The sequence below is a fragment of the Hyperolius riggenbachi genome, chromosome 6 (genome assembly GCF_040937935.1).
Source record: "Hyperolius riggenbachi isolate aHypRig1 chromosome 6, aHypRig1.pri, whole genome shotgun sequence".
NCBI classification, from domain to species: Eukaryota; Metazoa; Chordata; class Amphibia; order Anura; family Hyperoliidae; genus Hyperolius; species Hyperolius riggenbachi.
In genome coordinates this window covers 150,590,971-150,615,625 of record NC_090651.1, presented here as the reverse complement: position 1 = coordinate 150,615,625, position 24,655 = coordinate 150,590,971, and the positions used below count along the sequence as shown (strand labels likewise).

At 38.9% G+C, this 24,655-nt stretch overlaps 1 protein-coding gene across 3 annotated transcripts in view; it reads right to left on the bottom strand.

Moving 5' to 3' along the window:
• Window positions 1–24,655, bottom strand: part of NR5A2 (nuclear receptor subfamily 5 group A member 2) — a 196,308-nt gene that overhangs the window by 122,764 nt on the left and 48,889 nt on the right. For 2 of the 3 annotated variants that reach the window (XM_068240082.1, XM_068240081.1), the window contains exons 3-5: window positions 15,543–15,661; window positions 13,027–13,168; window positions 4,616–5,262 (exon numbers count right to left, since the gene is read on the bottom strand). In XM_068240082.1, the coding sequence (XP_068096183.1) occupies window positions 4,616–5,262; window positions 13,027–13,168; window positions 15,543–15,661 (908 nt within the window). Of the gene's footprint in view, window positions 1–4,615; window positions 5,263–13,026; window positions 13,169–15,542; window positions 15,662–20,434; window positions 20,981–24,655 lie in introns of those variants that run through there. The other variant, XM_068240080.1, reaches the window with a different exon arrangement.

The window sequence follows — 24,655 nt, the reverse complement described above, 5'->3', positions numbered from 1 at the left end:
TATTTTCAATACAGCATGAAAGATGGAAAGGGATGTCACCCAAAAGTTCCTCATAGACTTCAATGGGTAAAATCATGGTCTGATCACAATCAGGCCAAGAAAATAATCACAAATACACAATAATAACAATGTCATTCTATTTGTAGACAGATCCACAAACACTCAAGGTGCATAGTTATGTTCTATAATTGTCACCTGTGGCAATCAGAACTTCATCCTGTGGGTGACAATTTTGGCCACAAGCTCATGTAAATACAGCCGAGTGACGGCTGGATTGGATTGTGATTGGTGTGGGTGACAGTATGCTGTCTGTAAAGGCATCTTGTTGTCATTCACTTCCACTTTAGTAGAGATTCTAAACTGAAAAACTCTGCTAATTGCTAATATTTTTTGTTGCTGTAGTGACACATCTCCTGCTTATTCCCCAACCATTGTCATCTCTATAGGAAAGACTTGCTGCCCAACTATAGGCCAAGCAAATGTATCTGGGTCATCATGAGCTATTTGAATATTCTGATATATCTGAACAGTGATTTTTAACAACCCCAAAGATGGTTTGGGGTGACATATGTGTGTACGTAGCTTTAGGCCAGCTAACCATGCAAGTTTATTTTTCTTGTATGGGTAAGTGAAGAGCAGGTAGTGCACCACTGCTGGCACCTAATAAGGGGTGGGGGTGATATGGTTGGTGGAGCAGAGAGGAGTGCAGGGAATGGGAATTTAGACATCCTATCTACTCTGCCTAAATGATTGTTCCTTATTTGGTGGTGTGAGCTTTACAAGATCACCACTTACTGGCCAAAGTTGGCTAGACTGGGCTGCTGTTATCTTATGCTTGCAAAGGAATTGGAGATAGCCACACATAGCTAGATTTGCATTCAAATTTCATCACATTAGCAAAATGTTACTTTAACTATGCAGTGAGAGGTCCTAATACAACAATCAAGCTAAACAGCATCTAATAAAGTAGATTCTCACACAACAGAGGTTTTGTCCAAATGTTCTGAAAGGTCATCAGTTGCACAAGTGTCAGTGGTTGGTGTTACACAGTTAACACTAGCACCATTTTCCTGTAAACTCATTTAAGATAACTCTGTAATGCTGGAGATACACGGCTTGATTTTGAGCCATTAAGATGGCTCGATAGATAATTTCCGACATGTCCGATCTCCCACCCGATCATTTCACCGCACGATTCCGTATTGAAGTGAATGGAAAATGATAAGAAAAACGAGCGCAAGATAAGAAAATTGACTGCGGAATCGAATGGCGAAACGATCGAGCAGGAGAATCGAGCGGCAAAATTGACCCATGTATTCCCAGCATGAGCATCTCCACCATAAAAACCAAGTTCTCCAAACACGTGTGATTTCTAGAGGTTATTGGGACTATGTTTCCAGGTGTATGTCATCTTATTAATTCACTCACTTGTAAAACTGGCTTTATTAAAAATTGTCTTCATTTAGGTGACAGGAATCTGGAGCTTTTGCATGAATCATATTCAACCATGAGGTGGATTGGTGGAATATTATAGTGGTTGTGGGAACTTGTAGAAAAATAAATGTAGGCTCTCCTTAATTTATTAGAAACCCATTGCTGCATGCCTGCAACTGCTTGTTTACTTATTCACTAACGTTTCAACAATGCTCACTGTGGGTGACTATGGTATAGGTGGGTGCACTAAGGCTACATTTCCACTACAAGCATGCTAATTGCATGTTAACATTCGGATGCAAAATTCGCATGTGAAATCACATACACATATATGTGATTTTTTTTATTTGGTGCGATTTTTACAAAGAAGGAACTCCTATTGTTATTATGTATCGCATATGCAAAAACTGATTTCCATGTAGGAAATCAGTTTTTGCAAAAAAACTGACAACCATGTTGCTATTTTTCAGATGTTGCATGTAGCGACGTCTGAAAAATAGCAACATGGTTGTCCGTTTTTTTTGTGGATGCAATTTTTGCATCTAATAGAAACAGTCCCCTAGCAATTCATTGCTGTGCAAATTTGTGTGCTGAAAAAAAATCGCACAAATTTGCACCCAGTGGAAAAAGGCCCTAAACTCTTCACACACAGCAGAAATATTTTTTAAAAATTCAGACCAACTTTTCACTAAACTTCCCTCCTTCTGCGGATGCATAAGAAATTTAGGTTGGTTCCTAGTAGGTTTGGAAATCTTTTTCTCAAGCTATAACACATTGCAGATCCACTTATTTTTTATCCATGTATTACAGTAGTTTTCACTGAACATGAATTTAAATCCCATACATTAGAAATAACAGGGTATGTCAGACTGGGCATTTTCTCCAGAGTTTTCGCCTAGATGATACTTCACAGTGGGGCAATAAAATGCATTTTAAACCACCAGCAAGCGAGAGAATATGCAAAATAATTTTGACAGTACTTTTTCAGCTGCTTTTTTGTAGTTTGCAATTGCAGAGAGATCAAAAGTTTTTTTTTTTTTTTTTAAAGAAGATGAAAATGTATCTCCTAGGAGAAAACTCAGGAGAAAAAGTGAATTTCATATGGGACATTGGGCCATTAACTTTTTCTCCTGAGATTCCTCTTAGGAGGTAATTTTTGATATTTCATTTAGAATAACTTTTCAGCACTTTGCAGTGAGAAAAGTACCAAAAAGTAGGTGAAAAAATATTATCAAAATCATTTTCGGATTTTTTTTTGCTTGCCAATGGTCTAAAAGGCATTTTATTGAAAAGTCTGAAAATATCAATTGGGAGAAAAAGCAGGAGATAAAGTGAATTGCATATGAGTCATTGGACCTTATTCAATTTACTTTTTCTCCTAAGTTTTCACCTAGGTTATATTTTAACACCTTATCAATATAATAAAATGTCTTTTAACCTACCAGAAAACAAGAAAATATTCAGAATAATTTTGGTACTTTTTCAATTGCAAAGTTGTTGAAAAGTTACTTTAAATAGAAGATAAAAAATGATCTCCTTAGAGAAAACCTAATGCCGGGCACACACGGCTCGATGTCGGCGCATCCCCGCTCGTCTGCGCGCGCGGATCGATTGCCGCACATCCCCGCCGGCGCTTCCTTATCACCGCTCGATTCCCTGCCACTGTCCACCGGCGGGAATCGAGTGGGCGAGGGTCGAGCGGCTTGATCAGGCCAGCTGAATATTATCAGCTGGCCGGATCAGCTGGTCAATACACGGTACAGAAACGTACCGTGTATCCCCAGCATAAGAGAAAAAGTGAATTGAATAAGGGCCTATGGCCCATATGCAATTTATTTCCCCTACGTTTTCTCCTAAGAGATAATTTTTCATCTTCTCTTTGAAATAAGTGAAAAAGTTCCAAAAAGTAGTTGAAAAATGACTATCAAAATTATTTTGAGCATTTTCTTGATTTGTTGTGGTTAAAAAAGCATTTTATTAAAGAGACTCTGAAGCGACATTAAAAATTCTTTTTAACTTCTAATCAACATGGGCATGTTTGCCCCTGCTAAAACACTGCTATCCCGCGGCCCCTGCAAAATCCACAACCAACTTGGTCGTAGATTCTGCTTCTCATGGAGGCAGAGCTAATGGCTGTAGCTCTGCCTCTATGCACGTCTATCAGCTGGCGGATCACTGCCTCTCCCCGCCCCTCTCAGTGAAGAAAGACTGAGAGGGGCGGGGGAGAGGCGGCGTTCAGCGCTGATAGACGGGCTGAGAGGCAGGGCTGTGGCCATTAGCCCTGCCTCAACAGGAAGTGCTGCCCGGGAACAACGGAGGGGATTTGGGGGGTAAAGACTCCTCGTTCAGCTGCGGGATAGCGGCGTTATAGCAGGGGCAGACATGCCAATGTTGATTATAAGGTAAAAAGCGATTTTTAATGTCGCTTCAGAGTCTCTGTAAGTTGCAAAATTATCACTTAGAAGAAAACTCAGGTGAAAAAGTGAATTGAATAAGAGCCAATGGCCCATATGCAATTCACTTTTTCTCCTAGATGACATTTTACAACTTGTCATTAAATGCCATTTAAACCACCAGCAAGCAAGAAAATGCTCAAAATAATTTTGATAATACTTTTTCACCAACTTTTTGGTGCTTTTTCAATTGTAAAATGCTGAAAACTTATTTTAAACAGAAGATGAAAATTATCTTCCAGTAGATAACTCAGGAGAAAAAGTTAATTGCATACAGGCCTATATGTGTATTGCACGTTATACTAGCAGCGCACTGAAATTGCACTGAAATTGTGCACTGAAAATGTACTGTACGTTGGCAAACATACCCCAAAGTGTGAAGATATGCTTTCTATTTACACACACTGCTTTACTCATTTCATACAAAGGTTAACTGAGATTTGAAACTCTACAAAGCTTCAGTGAGATTTGATACTACAGAATGGTACTCAACAGATATTAACTAATATTTAGTACTCTACATAGATCCATAGTGGTGAAGCTACATAGGCTATAGGCCTAAGTGCAAGTGTCTCCCTGCCCTAGGAGAAGTGGGCCAAATGCCATTGAAACCATTGTTATCCTTTAAAAATTCACTAGCAAAAAAAAAAAAAAACACTAATATCTGCAATGAATGTAGCTATAATACTCTCTAAGATTTGTTGTATTTTCTTAAGGATTTGCCTTACCTTGAGCTCTCTGAAGAATATACTGCTTCTTGCCCATTCAACTATGGAAAACAAGGTTTGGTCTGCCATTTTGCACATGAGTCCAAAGGTGTTAAGTTTGTCATGTTTGCTCCTGTTGGCTTGTTCCTGTTGCAAGTATGACATGATCTTGCTTTGGACTTGAGGCTCATCTGGCTCACATTTCAAGAGTTCCACTATAAGGTGTGGGATATTAGAGGGGGAGCTAGACTGATAGCTGTCCATATAAGAGTATCCCATGATAGACTCTGGAGAACTGGTGTAAGGATCCGGGTACTCCGATTTGATAGCACGACTTGGGAAATGCCCATAGGCCTGATAACCTTGCAGGCTGCCATGAGGTGGCATGGCCATGCTAATAGGGGACGTTACAAATGGACTTCTGTCAAAGTCTGTTGGGGGAAGGGCAGTATGGTTTAGAGGTAGACCTTTTGATGCAGAGTGGATATTCTGAATAGCTGAAGAAATGGTAAGGTCTGTGGGAATGGCTTGGATGACTTGGCTCATAGCTTCAAGTTTGAGTCCATTTGCTCGAATTAAAGCTTTTTTCTGTTGTTTCAGTGCTCTGTCCCGTTTGTACATTGGCCCAAATTTATTTCTTCCTCCTCGCATCCGGTCGGCCCTCACAGCTGTAAAATGAAAAAAGAAAGTCTAGCATTAGAACTATACATTTAATTTACTTCACTGCACATGCTCCATATTGCTGAAGCTAAGTTTAAGAATATTATGAAAAACAAATGTTTGCTTTCCTAAAACAGAAAGAATTTGCGATAATTCAGGTTGGAGTGAGCTTGAGATGTCTCCCAGAGCACCACTGCTGAATATATGCAAATTAACCATTGTACCCTTAGAAGCTAAACACACCTCCAGAACCGCTGGAATGCAATGATGTGTCAGCTTGTTAATTTGTACAGAGCCATAATAATCCAACATGCATACAGACTGTTTCGGGTTGTTTGATCCTCATCAGTGCATGGCATGGATTAATTTGGCTCTATGGTAATAATATTATATAACCATTGTGGCTTAAATATATTTACATTATACAGTACTGATTAAAGATCCTGTAAAGGGGGATGAGGCACTGCAAATGTATTTCTGTGATCACTGCTTATAACTATTATGTATTCCTAATATGATGCAAATCTTGATTGCATTTGTATATTATAGTAGCTCTAATACTCTAATAGTTACGTCCTCATTTGTATATTATAGAACATTTAAAATCCACATGTTATAAATGATACAAAAACTATACATTATTTATAACCGAGAGCTAATGGCCAATGGACAGCCAATCATGCAGGATGGATTATCTGAGCACTCTAAGCCACATTGGTCAAGGTAACCAGTGCCAACGGCTTTTGTTGCTTGCTGCATAGTGCCCACCGATTCTATAGACATAAACACAAGTGCTTGGAGAGTCAGCTGTTTGTGTTTATGTGTCAATACCAGTAAACATCCCTGGAAAAGCCATCTAATGTCCATGGCACCCATTAGTTTTATGTTTTGTTTTTTAAATATGTTCATACATAGCAACATATCATTTTGTCCAAACTTTCCTGGAAAAAAGTAAAATGATCTTAAAGGACCACTATCACAAACATCTATCATTCACATTTATTCCAGAGAAAAATGCACTATAAGTTACTTATTTCCAATGTTCCTGTCACTTATAGTAGGTAGTAAAAAAGCTGATAGATCTTACAGGTTGTGGACTAGTCCATCTCCTCATGGGAGATTCTCAGTATTACTTTTATCCTTTACAAAAGCGCTCACTGGAAATGATCTATATACAAAAAGACTCTGACCAAAGATGTCAGCCAGCTTCTGTACTCAGTAACATACTATTTTAACATACCCTTTTGTGTCATGGATTGTTATTTTAATTGCTTGCACTCTGTTATACACTTATACATTTTAGTCGTCATGTTACATCTGCTATTGTAATTACCTGTTCTGTATTTTGTACCAGTGTTCATATTTGATGTATATCATTGTCTGTATTATTATGTATCCCTTGTTTGTTTTCTTACATTGTACAGCGCCACAGAATATGTTGGCGCTTTATAAATAAATAAATAATAATATTAATAACAGTTGGACTGTGCTACTGCAGTTCAGTAATTGCTCCAAATAACCGAGAAGTACTCTTAAAGAAATAACCAAAAATCTTGCATGAGAAGATCTACTAGTCTAAAACCGGACAGATCTGTCAGATGACTACTGCCTACTGTACGTGATGGGACATAAGGAAAAAAAGTAATTTACCGGTAATTTTACTCTTGGAGAAATGTACATTTATATGTATGTTTTTGAAAAATCCTGTAAGAATTCATTAAAGCAGTCCATAATCATCAACATATGTCTATGTAGCATGTTTCATGAGTAATCATTAACCAATTACAAGCATTGAAAATACTCGCCTCTCTGCTTGAATGTACAGGATGCCAGTGGCAGTTACATGACTAATGCCAGAAAGTGAGAGAATCTCCCCACTGTTATCACAGGCAATTATGAAAACCTCACTGAAGTTCTAAGCCTACCTTATTCAAAACTTTATTATTTTGTCTTTATAACATTAAAAACAAATGTTTTATGAAAATAAAAACTCTGACACCACAGTAGGAGTGGGACCACCTGCTCCATTTCAATATCAGGGAATATATTAACAGGCCAACAATCATTTCTCCATTTATTTTGAATGTGAGGAGATTAATTTGTCTGTAGTAACTACTAACATCAGGGTTACTTAACTCTTTCATGACTAGAGCAAATACTGCCATTTTACAGTAACAATGGTTAATTTGCATATATTCAGCAGTGTTGCTCTGGGAGACATCTCAAGCTCACTTCAACCTGAATTATCGCAAATTCTTTTTGTTTTAAGAAAGCAAACTTTTGTTTTTCTTTACAGTATGTGAACTGCTAATTCATTTTGAACTGCTTTGTGCACTGACTCTCTTCCGAATAAAATGATATAATGGTACATTCAAAATGGTTATTTGTGGTAATTGTGATAAAATAAATGATGAAAATACAGACAACAGTCCTTAATTCTGTGAGCAGAGGGAGGTGAATGCAGCATGACAAAGCAATGATAATAGAGTTCCATTGCAGAGAGCTACTCTGATCTGTGACTGAGCTGACCATAGCAGAAACTCCAAGACTCAACAGCTACCCGCTGCAAGACTATGAACAGAAGTCTGCAAAGTCATGAATCAACAGCCTCCCGGGATACAACCTTGTCATGAGGACATTTACTGTCAGGAAGTATAATCTATACAGACTTCCTATCAGTGTCGGTGCATTACAAAGACTGTAGAGCTGTTGTAAGGATAGCAATTATAATTGGACCAGAACACAAAGCATAAAATAAATGCTATATGGAAGTGGACCTGGGTGGGTGAACATGGCATGGTACACAAGTTGTTTGGAGACACACCTTCTCATGGCAACTGCTACTGTTATTAGGGCCAAATGTGATAAAACAGTATAAAATATGTTTTGTTTTGTTTTTTGTTACCACTGAGTATATACTGTTTCAGAGAAAAATAACTTTGGTGTACCTTTAAACGTCATATATGATTGCTAAAACCATAAATCAAAACAGTGTTAATCTATACATTTCAGGAGCGTAAATGTGAAACTTTCCTAGATAGAGGTGTTGGTATCTTTTCATATATTTCTTTCAGCTCTTCACGTTCATAGGTAAAAAAAAAGCAATTTATTTTTACAAAAGCTAGTGAAAAGCAAAGTCTTCAGTTTTAGGAATAATTAAACAGAAATCTGGTTCTGCTGCAGCCAGGGGGGTGATTTTAATGGGGATTAGCACAGCGGTTAGTTTCACCGTGGTGCAAGTTTAATGGGATAGAGAGTGACACTGACTGAGCCTACCTTGGCCACTGGCTCTTATGCAAAAGAGTGATTACAGCACCATTAAAAATGCATGGGGATCTCAGAAACACATCTAGCATAAAGACTTCTGCAATTAATGAATCTGAGTAATTTATAGACTACAATTTAGCTTTAATGGGTCTATTAGTAAAATATACACGGTGGTATCATTACATAGCGCATGAGTTGTGGATGACGGCTGCTGTAAAATAGCTGTACACTACTTCTACCATCATAACACTGCAGTATATATGAAAATAGTGTTATTCATCCGATGGTGGAATATTTCATCCTAGCCATACAGAGGACCATTACAAGCAATGCATGGACAAATTGTTAATTAGCACATCTGAAAAAGCTGTTTTTTTTTTCCTCAGCAATTTTAAAATTCTTCCAATAATTAGATACAGACAAAGTTTTTTGGGGGGAAAATAAAGTCCTCGAGAAAAAAGTACATTCTTCTCACATTTCCCCGTCTGCCAGGTTTATTTTTCTTTTTAGGCATTCTATATACTACACTTTTCACATCTGGAAACCTATAAAAGTCTCTTTTTTAAATAGAGAAAAAAAAACTGAAGTCCCAACTGAAAAGATCAGTTGCAGGGTGATAGTCGAAAGTGTATTTGTGGTTTGCTTGACCTGGGTGACCTTTCTCTCCAAACCTGTTTTTTGTCCTAAGAATTGCTGTCTGCATAGTATAAGAAGGTATTAACAGCCGTTTTCGATTGCTCTGTATTTTCACTTATTATCTCAAGAACTAAAGCCAATCATTAAATATTGTGAACTGCTTGTAATTCCTAAGGCCAAATCTAGACTCGCTGGCTTTATAATGTGAATTTGCCACATGTAAAACAAGACATCTGGGTTGTGAGACAGACTGAAACATGGCAGATACAGTTACTTTACTTTCTCAGTTTGATCTACCATTGCTAAGTACTGAGAAGTGAAATAGTTTGGGACCATTTTCATAAATTATCTGTCACCCTCACAGGAGTCTCCCTGGAGTGGCATCTCTTCCTGGCTCTGTGCCTGGAGTGGACTTTATATACTGCTTTGTGCCTGGAGTGGCCTCTGTATATTGCTTTGGCTTTGTACCTGGAGAGCCCTCTGTTCACTACTTTGTGCCTGGAGTGCCCTCTGAAAACTGCTTTGTGCCTGGAGAGGCCTCTATACACTGCTCTGGGTAGAAGTGGCCTCTTTACCTAGTCCTGTGCCTAGAGTGGCCTCTGGACACTGCTATGTAGCTGGAGTGGCTTCTGTACACTGCTCTGTGGCTGGAGTGGCCTATGTACACTTCTCTGTGGATGGATTGGCCTCTGTACACTGCTATGTGAATAGTGTGGCATAAGTACACTGATCTGTGGATGGAGTGGCCTCTGTACACTGCTCTGTGGCTGGAGTGGCTTCTGTACACTGATCTGTGGATGGGGTGTCTCTGTACACTGCTCTGTGGCTGCAGTGACCTCTGTACACTGATCTGTGGCTGGAGTGGCCTCTCTCTGTACACTGATCTGTGGATGGAGTGTCTCTGTACACTGCTCTGTGGCTGGAGTGGCCTCTGTACACTTCTCTGTGAATGAAGTGGCCTCTGTACACTGCTATGTGGCTGGAGTGGCTTCTGTACACTTCTGTTCTCTGTGTCTGGGAGTGGCCTCTGTACACTGCTGTTTACCAGGAATTGGCCTCTGTACAGTACTCTGTGGCTGGTGTGGCCTCTGTACACTGCTCTATTGAAGTGGCCTCTCTACCTTGCTCTGTGTCTAGTGTCTGGGAGTGGCCTAAGTACACAGTTCTGTGGCTGGTGTGCCTTCTGCACACTGCTTTTTGCCTGGAATGGCTTCTGTACACTCCTCTGTGACTGAAAGTGGCCTCTGTACACTGCTCTGGGGCTGGATGGTCCTCTGTATACTGATCTGTGCCTGGAATGGCTTCTTTATACTTCTGTATACTTCTCTGTGGATGAAGTGGCCTCTGTACACTGCTATGGGGATGGAGTGACCTCTGACACTGCTCTGTGTCTGTGAGTGGCCTCTGTGCACTGCTCTTTACTAAGAGGGGTCTCTGTACAGTGCTCTGTGGCTGGTAAGGCATATGTACAGTGCTTTGTGGTTGAGGTGGCCTACCTTGCTCTGTGCCTACAGTGCCCTCTGTACACTTTTCTGTGGCTGAACTGGTCTCTCTACCTCGCTCTGTGTCTGGGAGTGTAAACTGCTTTGTGAGTAACCTCTGTACAGCGCTCTGTGCCTGGAGTGTTCTTTGTACACTGCTCTGTGTCTGGAGTGACCTCTGTACACTGCTCTGTGGCTTGAGTGCCCTCTGTACACTCCTCTGTGGCTGAAGTGGCCTCTCTACATCACTCTGTGTCTGGGACTGGCCTATGTACACTGTTCTTTGCCTGGAGTAACCTCTTTACACTGCCCTGTGAATGGTGATTCCTCTGTACACTGCTCTGTGGCTAGAGAGGCTGACTGCTAGAAGTCCGCATTTCTGATGGCTAGAAATACATATTACTGACTGCTAGAGATGGTCAATGAGATGCAAATAGGTGCTACTGACTATTACTGACTGCTAGAGTAACGTATTACTGACTGCTAGAGTTACGTATTACTGACGTCTAGAATTAAATATAACTGACTGCTAGAGTTACGTATTACTGACTTCTAGAATTATGCATCACTGACTGTTAGAATTATGCATCACTGACTGCTAGAGCTATGTATTACTGACTGCTAGAGTTAGGTATTAATGACTGCTAGAGTTATGCATTACTGACTGCTAGCAATATGCATTACTAACTGTTAGAAATATGCATTACTGATAGAATTATGCATTACTGACTGCCAGAATTATGCATTATTTAATGCTCGTACCATGTACTGCTGTTAATTCAAATAGAGGCATAACTAAATGCTAAAATTCTGCATTACTAACTGCTAGAATTATATATTACTAAATGATCCAACTATGCATTACTGAATAGAGGCATTACTAGAATTTTGCATTACTGAATACTAAAATTATGTATTACTGACTGCTATAATTATGCATTACTTAATGCTGTACTAGAATTACGTATTACTGACTGCAAGAGTTATGCATTACTGGCTGCTAGAATGAAGTACTGCTGAATACTCATACTATGCATTACTGATTATAAGAATAAAATAAATCTTGATTGCTAGAATTATGCAGTACTGACTGCTAGAAGCTTATATTACTACGGTAACTACTAGAATTATGAATTACTGACTGCTGGAACATGCATTATAGATGATTAGAACTGAAGCATTACTGACTGCTAGATATTAGGAAGTACTGCCTGTTGGTACTATGCATTAATGATTGGTGGCTACTGTATTAGACTAGGTTGGCAGTGGTCAGTTGCATAACACATGCTTAATATTGAGTAAGACCTGCAATGGAGACTGGCCATAGACTTTAATACAAAGCCTGCGAGCTAGAATAACACAGTCAGTTACAACGCAGTACTGTGAACAACACCATAGAATTGTATGGGTAGTGAGTTGACATGGATAATTATTCTGCAATGCAACTGAGCAGCACTATGAACTAACTTCATTTAAGGGTTACTGACTGCTAGTACCAATCATTACTGCCAATTAGAATTTGGCATAAGTGACTGCTAGAATCACTGTTCTGAAGAAAGTTTTTATGTCCATTCTGAAAATCGCTTCACTATAAATGTCATGCCAACTTTTATCTGCTGTTGTCTATATTGACTCCTATTGGCACCACTTTTGTCACTATCTAGCTTTATGTTTTTGTTCATGTTTTTAAAGAAAGAAAGAAAGAAGGAAAGGATTTAACGAGAATCACACATTCTACATCCAACTACATCCTATGCATCACTGGCTGCTAGAGTCATTTGCTAGTGGGGCATAGGGCCTAGAGTGTTAAGGTTTGGAGCATATTTGACTGGATTTATTTAAAGCAAATAAAATCTCAGTGTGGGTGCATTCATGCGACAGTCAGTAATTCACTAACTTTTTCAAAAACCTCTTGCTATTGTGAGATATGATCCAGGTGAGGGTTGCAGACCTAACAACTGATGGCCATATACTATTCAGTTTCCATTCAAACTTATTTTAGATTGATATTACCATCGATAATGATCAATTATTTTACGACCAAATGAAGACCAACAATGTGGATACATTTATAGATCAAATTTAGCACTTAATATCAATCGCTGAAGTTTAAATCCGCTTCAATCAACCATTAACTAAATGTCTTGTCTATTTGGGCAAAAAAAAAATGTACAGTGTATGGCCAGCTTTAATGAACTCTTCAGCTCAGTAGATTAGGCCTACTATCAAAAGACAAAGCCAAGCTGATAATTCATTAGGTATATTGACATTAAGTCTACAATGCTAGTTTATATCATTTGCAATGAATGCCAGGGTTATGCAGTATAATTAGTTTCAATGTAAACCTTGCCTTTGTTAATCAACGATTTATTGTGATTGCTATCTTACCTTCCAGCTTCATCCCCACACTGAGACACTTCTGGAACCTGCAGTATGGGCACCTCTTTCTCTGGGTCTTATCAATCTGACAGGTCTGGTTTTCAATGCAAGTATACCTCTTATTATTCTGAACTGTCCTCTTGAAAAAGCCCTTGAGGTGTGTAAGACAAAATAAAGTTAATAAAGTTATCAATGGATTACACAGGCCTTCTGCTTACAATGAGGCTAATCAACAAGTGTTATCAATGCACAACAGTCATAATTACTCACCCTGCTCAATGGGCCTGCCTGTCTCTTGAATATAATTCAAAAACAATGTGTGTGTGTGTGTGTGTGTGTGTGTGTGTGTGTGTGTGTGTGTGTGTGTGTGTGTGTGTGTGTGTGTGTGTGTGTGTGTGTGTGTGTGTGTGTGTGTGTGTGTGTGTGTTGTTAACAAATATGATGGGGACTGTAGGTTTGTTCTTAACCTGAAACCATTCTTAAGTCGGAACACTGTGCCATCTCTGTCCCCTGTACCTCCTCTGTGCCACCAGTGTCCCTCTCAGGGTCACATCTGTTCCCGTGCCTTCAGTGCACCCTTCTGTGCCACCTCTGCTCCCCCCACACTGAGTCACCTCTGTCCCCTGTTCCCTCAGTGTCCCCTTCTGTGCCTCATTCTGTTCCCCTATGTGCCTCCTTCTGTCCCAGTGATGATGGTAATGTGTTAATGTCACTTATGCAGAAATTGCATGTAAAAATTTGTAATCACAATTATAGCTATATATGATTTAAAAATTGAATTGATTTCACGTAATCCACGCACAAGTTTGCTATAGTGTGCAGGAGCAAAACAATATATATATATATATATATATATATATATATATATATATATATATATATATATATATACACACACACACGCATCTTATTTACAATTCTAAATTCAGTTGACACTACACAGTCGCTACTTTTTGCAGAATATAGCTCTTGGTAGACTATTTCACCATCGCCTTCCGAAACAAAGAGGGATTTATACAAACTTCGTTTTTAGGAAATAACCGTCACTAGCACAAATAAACACATCTGATTTAGTAAAGGCCACATAGTTCAAGAGGAATATTTCCTATAGAAGTCACTTTTAGACTACCCTCAAAATCCTGACCCCCATCCTTCATCCTTACAAAATCAGGTAAGATGGATTGTTTTTATTTTGTTTGTCTCTTTTGGGTAACCGTAGCATAATGACTTCGCCTCAAACTTCCTGTTCAATGTTAACAATGTATTTTCCCACTTTTAGATTTGTCAGTATATTAATTTCAAAATGGTAACCTTGTTAAAAAAAATAGTTTACCGTGTATAAACTTTGTACTTTTTTTCTGCGTATTATATTATTTTTGTCTGCAAATTGTTTAGTGCTAAACAAACCTAAATAATATATACTAGTTTGCATTGTTCAACTTGAATGTGTACATTGGAAAAAGGAATAGTAAAATGTTATTATACAGGAATGATTGTTCCACGGCCTCAGCTAAACCGTTTGATCATCGAAGCAGATTATGGGGAGATATCTGCAAACTTGCATGCCTAGCACAAATGAATTATGCAATAAATAGTCACAAGGAATTTCAGAGAATTGCATTTAACTCCATCACTGGATCTGAAATAGATGCTTGGTAGAACACATTTCAAATAGCTTCAGCAAACACCAATGAGCAAAATGGTTAATCCAACAGTTAAACAACTGTTGGATTAACCATTTTGCTCATTTGTATTTGCTGAAGCTATTTGAAGTGTGTTCTACCAAGCATCTATTTCAGATCCAGTGATGGAGCTAAATGCAATTCTCTGAAATTTGACATACAAAATCCAAATGTGGGGTTGATAATATTATCATTTACAATATGGGAGCCAGTCAGACCAATCTGATGGTCAATAAAACTTTTAGTGTGGCCGAGGAAGTTAGACAAGCATTGACAAAAATAGACAATACTCAAAACTAAAGGTACCAGCTGGAATAATGGACTGCTCTTGTTAAAGATATGTTTAATAAATCCCAATGTAATAGCCATGCCTATTAAATGTGTGTAGTATTCACTTCAATAAATAAGGGTAACTGCTTCAAACACACAACCAAGTCTGGCAACCCTACAGTAAATGACCCCTTTGAAAGTGTGGGACACTGACTACACCCCGAGCTGTGAGTCCTAAGCTGGAAGTGGGGCTCCAGCAGACCGCAGGGATAGCATCCCAGTTCTCTGTCCAGAGGTGCAGTGCTAGAAACAGCTAGAACAGTCAGAAGATAGACTGTACACAGCCGTCAGGCTCCCAGGCCTCTAGTATAGGACTTGATATTAAGGAAGACACATTCCACCCATAGGTGGAGAAGGAGAATTGTTCTATGCAGCTCTAAGTAACACTGTGTGATTAATAATGGCACAGTCTGGCTATATGTCTCTTTTTGTGCAGGACACACACATGCAGAGTCAACATTTATAAAGTAAACATATCAAAATAATCATTGACAGACATTGCTTGCTGCGCACCTTACAACTCTCACAGGTCAGCAGTCCATAATGATATCCCGACACTTTGTCCCCGCAGACTGGACACATCTCCTCCAGGTCATCGTCATAGGAGTAGCCCATCATTTTAAACTGTGACACTGAAGGGAGATGGGGAGAAAGCTTAGTATTGTATAAAGTCAAATACACTGTTTAAATAAATCAGGTTGAGATGGTGGTAGAAACACTTATCCCTAAGCCCTGCTATGTTTTCTCCAGCTGTTGTGCATGCTATTGTATATGAACTGTACAAGTGAATGTAAAATGACATGCTTTGTATATTAGTATCATTTTTATTTACAGTAGCAAATCTGGTTGAGCTTACAATGAAATGGCTACTGGTGACCAATTCAACAGTTATGGTAGAGTCTAAAATGACTGACATGGCAGTATCACCTAATTTTTTTCAAATATGGTCCCTGTCACAAGAAAGACCCGGTAACATGTAGTGAAAGCTAACATTACACAGCTACCCCTTTTCCTCTACATGCCATCAATGCTGAGACTTCAGTAGTGGAAAACTTTAATGTAACATCTGCCGTCTGTGTACATTACTCACAGCACCGGACAATGCCCCGGGCCTGGCTGCTGCTGACAAATCCCACAAGTCGTTACCCATAATGCATTCATTATGGCATGGCAGAACAAAATCTGCACAATTACTGATTTTGCAGAATATCTGTTAATTTGCCTCATTAACACATTTCTACATGTCCAAATGCTCTATAGTAAAATACAAACTCTAACGAAGCCCCCAGTAATGGATCCAGCACAATACAACCAGCATTCACAAGCAAAAACATATTAGTTTCTGTATATGTTTATAATTAAAAGATAGGTCACATTTTTCAAAAACACAAAAGCATTTACTTACATAATCTGGAAGTTTAGCCTCACCGTTCCATTTGAAGTACCATTAATTTCCATCCCAGTAAAGTCAGTTTGTGAATCAAACCGTAATTTGGTGACAGCCTAAATGGCCTGAGGCTCTTAAGCTCTTATGGAAATCTAACATAATACCCAGCATGACCCATCACCTTCCTCCTGGCAGGACTTGCCTAGGATGTGCAGCACCACCTTGCACACAGGGAGAGGATGTCTATGCTTGATTTAAGGAGTTCTGTACTTGTGAGTGCTCAATGGGGGTGAGTTACTACAAGAGATGTGCAGTGAAGAGCAGTGAACTCGCTCTGTGTTCTCTTCAAACATCCAATCATGTGCAGTGAAGACCCTGAGGGTTTTTTTTAACTCCACTGCTTCTGATTGGATGTTTGAGGAGCTCACCATGTGACTTTACTGATCCTCATTGCAGGTCTCCTTTAGCAAATCATCCCTAATAATTCAGAAAACACAAGTTATAGTTTATTTGTCCATCTATCCATCCAATTAGCTAGTAGGTTCAAAACATAGTACAGGCAAGCCCGTATGCCTGGTACACACCATGCAATTTCCCAGTGGAACATACCATGCAATTTCCTGTCAGATTTTGGGTCGAATTGATAATTTCCAAAAGGTCAGATCTGATTTCCAGTCGTTTTTTTCTGATCAATTTTCCAATCACTTCACTACAAGAAATGTGCAGTGAAGAGCAGTGAACTCGCTCTGTGTTCTCTTCAGACATCCAATCATGTGCAGCGAAGACCCTGAGGGTTTTTGGTCAGATCTGATTTCCAATCGTTTTTTTCTGATCAATTTTCCAATCACTTCTGTACAAAATCGATCCAAAAAATGATCGGAAATCAGATCGGACCTGTTGGAAATGATTACTCGACACAAAATCTGACAGTAAATTGCATGGTGTGTCCCAGGCATACAATTAGCATTAAAATATTACTGCCTAATTAAAGCTGTAAGTATACTAATAATCATTATAAACCCAGATTTTGTTTGGGAATTTGGCTAACATTGTTGTCACTGAAGTGCAGATATGTACACAAAATACGTACAGACACATGCACACACATTACATCACTGTGTTCATATGCTACTTATATGTATGAATATACAAACAATCTCACGTGCATGACACTAACTTGTTGCAGCATTAGCTAACCCTCTGTTTTCATGAATAAGCTGTAGAGACCATTTTTATATATTCCAATGGGCTCAGCGTTTTACCTTATTGTCTGTTTGCAAAGAGAAACCATTATGATTAGGTGTGCTTTATTTGTGTACATATTACTTTGTGTTACAAATGAATTTGTAACAAGAACATCAATCAAGCAGACAGAGACAGTCTTGGCAGATATATAAACTTATCTATTGGGGAACAAGTTGATTGGTGATCAGTGAAGTGCTATGAATCATCTGTGAGTCTTGCATGTTACAGGTAAACACTAAGGTTACCCCAACCGGTGCAGGTAAAAACATCGTCCTCTCTAACGCTGTAGCGTCTATTTATATGATTTACAAAAGAATAAAAGTATTTCCATTCTCTAAAATATATAGAAATACTGAACTACCTTTATAGTGCAATTCAACAAAAAAAATGTGGGGTATGACCTAAAATAATTATTTTTTACCGCCACTTCCATTTACCTAGCTATCCACTTGGGTTTTGAAAAATGCACAAATTTTGGAAAAACATCAATTTCCTTTGATCTTAATGAGGTGCTTGTGGTGAGCATAGGCTACAGGTTACTCAACTCCTTAGGAAAAATATTCCCTTTATATTTATGCCCCTTTATTTTAATTCCAGCTAGTATCAAGCAAATAATATTGACATATTTTTCTAATCTCTCCTCAGATGCTAAAAAAAAGTCTGTTACATTGTGATTGTATAATAAATCAGCAACATAATCTATTTCTGTAAGCAGGACATTTCAATTGCTTACAAAATCACGCTTAAAATATGGCATAAAAATCCATGTAGGCAACCCATGATTCATAAAAGCATTGTAAAATGAAGGTCCCCTATTCTGAATGCCACACAGTCTTCACTAGAAGTACTCAGTACAGTTTTAACTAACGGTAACTCTGTAAAAATATTCCTGTTAATGAAACAGAAGTCAGAAATCCTATGGATCTCATGGAATATTGCTAATAATTTTTACAGCATGTGCGCTTGTTACGTTAGCTTTGCACGTAAGTATTTAAATACTTTTTTCGTTTCTCTTCAAAAATCTATTGGGATCAAAATTATTCTAAACCCTGTGCAGCTACAAATAAAATGATTTTGAAAATGGAAGTAAAGGTGTAATTTATGTCAATATCGTAGGTACACATGGCGTTACAGATCTTTTCATAGCAATGGTGTAGTCGGCTGTATAGAACTATAACTGCCCTGATGACAGTTGTGCCATTATGACCTTAAATGAGAAATATTTAACATATAAAAATAAATTGCAAATAGAACTGAAAATGAAGAAAAAATAGCAAGGCTTCATTTCCAAAGTAGCTTGTAAGTATGGAAGTTCTGTATTGACTATGCTGCACTACTAAAATATGTCAGAGTCAATTAAGTATAAATGCAAGTTCTAATGTGTTTTATCCACAAACTTTGCACTTTTAATTTCTTCCTAGCACTCCTCAGTTTTCAGGTTTGATTTTCCAAACTCTCAGCTAGTGAGCTCCGATCAAACATTTCCTTGGAAATTACACAACCAGCCCTAACTAAAATTACATTTCTTCAAAACATTCTGGACTTGAAGCTGCCAACAGAAAGTACTATAGTGTTAAGCCAATATCCAGAATTTACCTAGTAAAAAAATATTTTCTAATTCCCTCTTCTCTGAGTAAAATAAGCAGAGCTTACACTGATTCATAAAAATGATTATATTTTGTAATTTGGCATTTCAAGTAATTTTTAACAGTAATATTTAATGGTCTGCTGTTGAAATGTATTAGAAATATGCTGTACATTATAAAACCTAAAGAGTAAAGAAAAAAGCAGTGACTTGTACTCAAACTTAGGAGTGTTGTTTTTAATTTTTACATTTTTTATGTTTATGATGCTCAGTGCATTCATTATTTGATCTCATACAAAGCTCAGTGTTAAAATGAACTGAATGTACTAGTTTATAATCTTCTTTCAAGTGTATCTTACAGGGAATCCCGTTGGCATATAGATAAACATGATTTAGATTTTGTATATGCATTTTTTTTACTTTTATGTCTATTTCACATGTACTCCCTACACTACTGTGATCAGTAAGGTTCTGTGTAGCTGTCAATGTCTGTACCATGTGCACTACTGGACGGCAGTATAATGACCCCTGTGTGATCATCTCCCCTAATACACTGTCACAATCCTATACTGGGATATCCTGTATACAAATTGTCACATTGTCATGTGCAGGAAGTAGGAAAGGGGATATTGACACAATATTGTATTATACATGTTATATGACCTGAGTTCTGCAGCGTTCCTCCACTTTTTTTAAGCATGAACTTTATAAAAAACAAATTAAAAGCGAATCTGTGATTCATAACTGGGCTATTCCTAGCCACGCGTACTTTGATCAGCGATATTCCCGAATTGGTTTCTTTTTCCAATCCATTCCAATTGCTAATTATTAAGAAAGATTATGGGTGTAGTTCGTGGACCAGAGATCTGATCGCTGAGATTTCAAGCGGACACATGGTTACACGATGAGTTCAAAAAACTGTATAATGAAAGTTCACATGGCTGCCACCGATACAACACCTTACTATAAACTGACGTCTATATAAATCCTATGGCGGCAAATGGCAATGCTGTCCCTGCACTGCTAAACAGTGATGTCGTGCACAAGTGGATGCCCACATCACGGGCAGCGAGCAGCTGCAGCCCGCCTCCAGCACGCCGTGTCATCGCGCTGCTCTCCGTGTGACCGCACGCCTGAAACTGTTATACGAAGCAAACACGCAGAGCCCTGTGCAGAGCGGCCGCTTACCTTGCATGTTCTCCGGCATCTGGCCGTGCTCCCCGTGCGATCGGGACAGTCCCAAAGCTTCAGACTCCACCTTAGGCAGCATCGCTCGGGCAGGGGCACGGTGACAGGGCACACAGGGCGACCGGAGGAACTGCCCAGCACCGTGGGTCGGGGACGCAGGGGCACTGCCCAGCACCGTATCTTGGGACGCTGGGTCACTGCCCAGCACTGTGGCTGGATTAAAGTACGCTGGAGCACAGAGGTGGTGCAGGGGATATAGAAGCACTCTAAACTCTATGGGGTGGGACTGAGAAGTGCTGCCTCCCGGGGTACCATGTGCTGCTGCACTAGTGACTTGGGAAGGGTGGCATCGGGTGTTACTCTGCACAAAGTTTGCAGTGTGAGAAGAGGAGCTGTCATGGAGTACTTGTGTAGTGATGGGTGTCTGGGGCAGGTCAGCAGCACTGACAGAGCTGTCACCTTACAAGTGTGCAGGAAGCGAAGAAGAATGAGCAGCCCGCAGCTCCTGGCTCCCCTCCCAAGCTGTGTGTGTGTGATCCAGCCTGCCAATCTGTGCTGTGTCTGCTCTGATCTCTTCTGTCAGTGTGAAGCGCCGGGGGCTGGATCTCCTCCACCGCTATCTCCTCCAACCACAGGGCTCCCAATAACGCCTCCCCTCCTCTCTGCTTCTGCTCTTGTGTCTGTCCCACTCTGAAGAGTGGAGTGATGAACTTCGTGCTCCAGTCTGTGCTGGCACCCCACCAGCAGCCCCGTGCATGGGAGCTACACCTCAGCCACACACACCCGATCACACAGATCGCCTGGACTCCATCTCTCTCCTGTATCTCTGATCACTGTCCACCAGGAATGAGGTCATATACAGGTCAATAATGGCCAGCATAGCGATTGTTCGATTGAGAACGATCTGGTAATAGTGATCGTTTCTACTGCCTCAAGATTTCATCTGAAATCTTATAGGGAATCGATCAGTCAAACTGCTTGTGTTGTAAGTTCAAAACCTGTTGTAAAATGATCTATTTGATTTAATTAGTTTAGATTTTGAAGAGCTCTCCCATTTGAAAACAAATGATCAGATTTAATTTAAAAAAAAAGTGTAATTTATCGGTCGCTGTTTCACGTTTTGCGATTTTCAAAATATGTAAACCTTTTGTTAGATCTATAGAGCTGATGGTTGCATGCAGTTGAATCATGTGTGGCTGCTGCACAGACATATTGCAGAGGTGCTGAGCAGCAGAAGGGTCAGTCTATAGGTATGACATATTCTCCAAGAGCTGACTACAAACCACAAGCCAGACGCAGCAAGTCATTTCCATTCAGGGCCCAAATTCAAACATTCATTCATTTCCGCTTACAACTAACAAGAGCCCAGGTGGTTCGTTAATTGTTTACAGACACATCTTTTGTGTTCCATACACTGATGCCGTTGGGATGTTCCTATATCATCACCGCATTATTATACAGCCACCCACTGGTCTCAGATGTCTCATAATTCATTATATATGTTGATCAAGCCAATACTGCTCATGGCAGTTTTTGTTTTGGTTGATTCTGTGTGAAGGTGACAGATTACACTTCCTTATCATGTTATACCTGATTTTTAATTGTGCATTTTTTATTGTCCTGTACCTTCTGGACCTAAACTCAGAACATCCTCTCTGCTCTAAAAGATAACAGCATAATAACCTTTAAACAAAAACATTTCTTTGTTACAGCTGATATAAATAATGCAATAAATCTGCATTGTGTCTACTTCCTGCTGTCGTGGAAGCAGACGTACTATTAACATCCTTTGTTTACAAATTAGCTTCTCTGAGGTGGCAGTCAGCTGACACAGGTGAGAGATCAAATTACAACTTGTGTTTAGTTGCAGATGAGGGGGATTTGCACAGGCTAAATTCTCTAAATACATACAGGGTGTATTTCTCTATGTTTTCCTTTATCCTGTGCAAGAGTTCAGGTCCACTTTAAAACTGTATAATTGCAAGGAACTTCCCTACATGCAAAAATGTTCATCTCCAGCTAACCCAGGGGACAGCAATGGATGTCATTGTCATTTCACAGTTTTGAAAACAGTTTGCTATCATGAAACTTTAGGCAAAGCATAAACCGTAAGTTTCACTTATAACTAGCTGCAATAGGTGTAAAAAGTGTATATGCAGGACGCAGGGATCTGTTTGTAGCATGCTTCAATATATGTAGAGTACATGAATAACACTACTGAGGGTGAACCAACATGAAAAAAATACACCTAACTGCTGTTTTGTTTCAGTTTTCTTGTTGAACTGCAGATGTCTAGAGCCCTGCTACATATTCCCCATAAATCTCTCTGCACAACCTTTAGATTCCAGCAGTTACACACTCAGGTAAGTTTAACCTGTTAATGAACTGCAATGTTGTATTTTGCAAGATCAGATATATTATGTTTCAAGCAGAAATTTAGAGAAAGATAGAGAAAAATGATCTGCTGTCAATACTGTATCACCCCACACAGGATTAGAGCTGTAAAAAAAAACTATCAAAAGAATTACTGAGACCAATAAATTCTTTATAAGTCTAAATAAAGTATTGATCGGTGAAAAATGTTGCCTCTTTGGACTGTATAGCGGTATATTCCATTGATAAGGTGATAGGCAGTAATTGTTCTGAAATAAAATTCCAGGTCCAATCAAGTTCTGATTTTCGTTATGTATTTTTGTAGAAAGTATAAAGCTTTTGTTCCCTTCCTTATGATTCAGATCGGAATGCCAAATTTAGCTGATAACCAAAGTCATTGAATAGCGCTACATTAGCCATTTATCAGCAGAATCTTCCACAATACATTGTTTAGGAATTTATGTCACCCTACCCCATTGTCTTCCCTGCTTATATAATCCATCTCTCAGGGTTTATCTAAATGATTTCGTTTGTAAATTCTCTGAGTTGCACTTTGCTTTAGGATTGACCAATCAGTGTCTTCTAAACTGCTTTATTTCGGCATTGTGGTCATTTTTTATAGGCTATAAATCGGCATTTCGTTAGAACATAACAAAACCATACAAATCCACAAGTAACAGCTGAATTTCGATACACACAACAGTGTAAAAATAACATGCAATCACAGAAACAATGCAAACTCAATTTTGTTTCATAGTGGAATAGCCGATCCTGAAGCTGGAGCTTTGCATTCAGGTCATTTATTAGAGTTATGTAAAGATGTCCTGGCAGCTTCATTTCCAACCCCCTAGAGAAATGTGTATAGAGGCTTTATGCCGAATGGCTGACGGATCCTTCCTGATATTTTACAGGCGATAAACTGACAGCCCAGCCCTCTTTACTATACAAGAAGAATTCCGAGTGACATTTTGTCTAAGGCAAACGCTGACACATATCATAAAGATGGCTTTTAATGTGTCACTGAGAGTTTTATGGACTTATGCAAACACCGAGACAACAAAAAGTATGAAGAAAGTATAAAAAATATAAACATAAAGTTTAAAAAAAGAATGAATACCTTCACTCTCTCCCTCTCTCACTCTTCCTGTACTCCTTGCCCTTTTCTCCCCTACATCCTATATTTATCGCTCTCTCTTCTTCTTGGTCTCTATCCATCTTTCTTGGGGGAGAAACAAAAAGGGGGGGAAAGGCCATACTTTTTTTTCTTCAGTGTTCGAATAAGTCCATAAAACTCAGTATTTCAGCAAAAGTCACCTTTCTGGTGGGCATCTTTGTTTGCTGTAGACAAAAATTTATAATTCTTTCAGTACAGCATTGAGGACTGGGCTGAAAGTTTCCTGCCTGTAAAATATCAAGATTTAACCCTCAGGTATGTGGCAAACAAATCTCCATAAAAAATTCTCTTGTTTTTTTTTATTAACCTAATTGGAGTTTCTTAAATTTTTTGTAAATTACCATAAACATATGCCCCCATAGTTGTAACATCGCGTATTTTACTATGCAGTTTAATTCTTTCTACATTGTCTATTTGAAATGTAGTGTCAATACTTTGCATTTTTTTATTATTATGTGTATCCATATTTAGCTATTACTTTATGATTTATATGCTATTATTATGTTTTAACAACATGCTTATTTATAGCCCATAATAATTGATCACAGTGCAGAAATAAAGTAGTTATAATACATAGGTTGGTCAAAGTGCAATTCATGGGGGAATGAAATCCTTTCAGATAAGCCCTGAGAGATGTATAATATAAGCAGGGAAGACAATAGGGTAGGGTGACA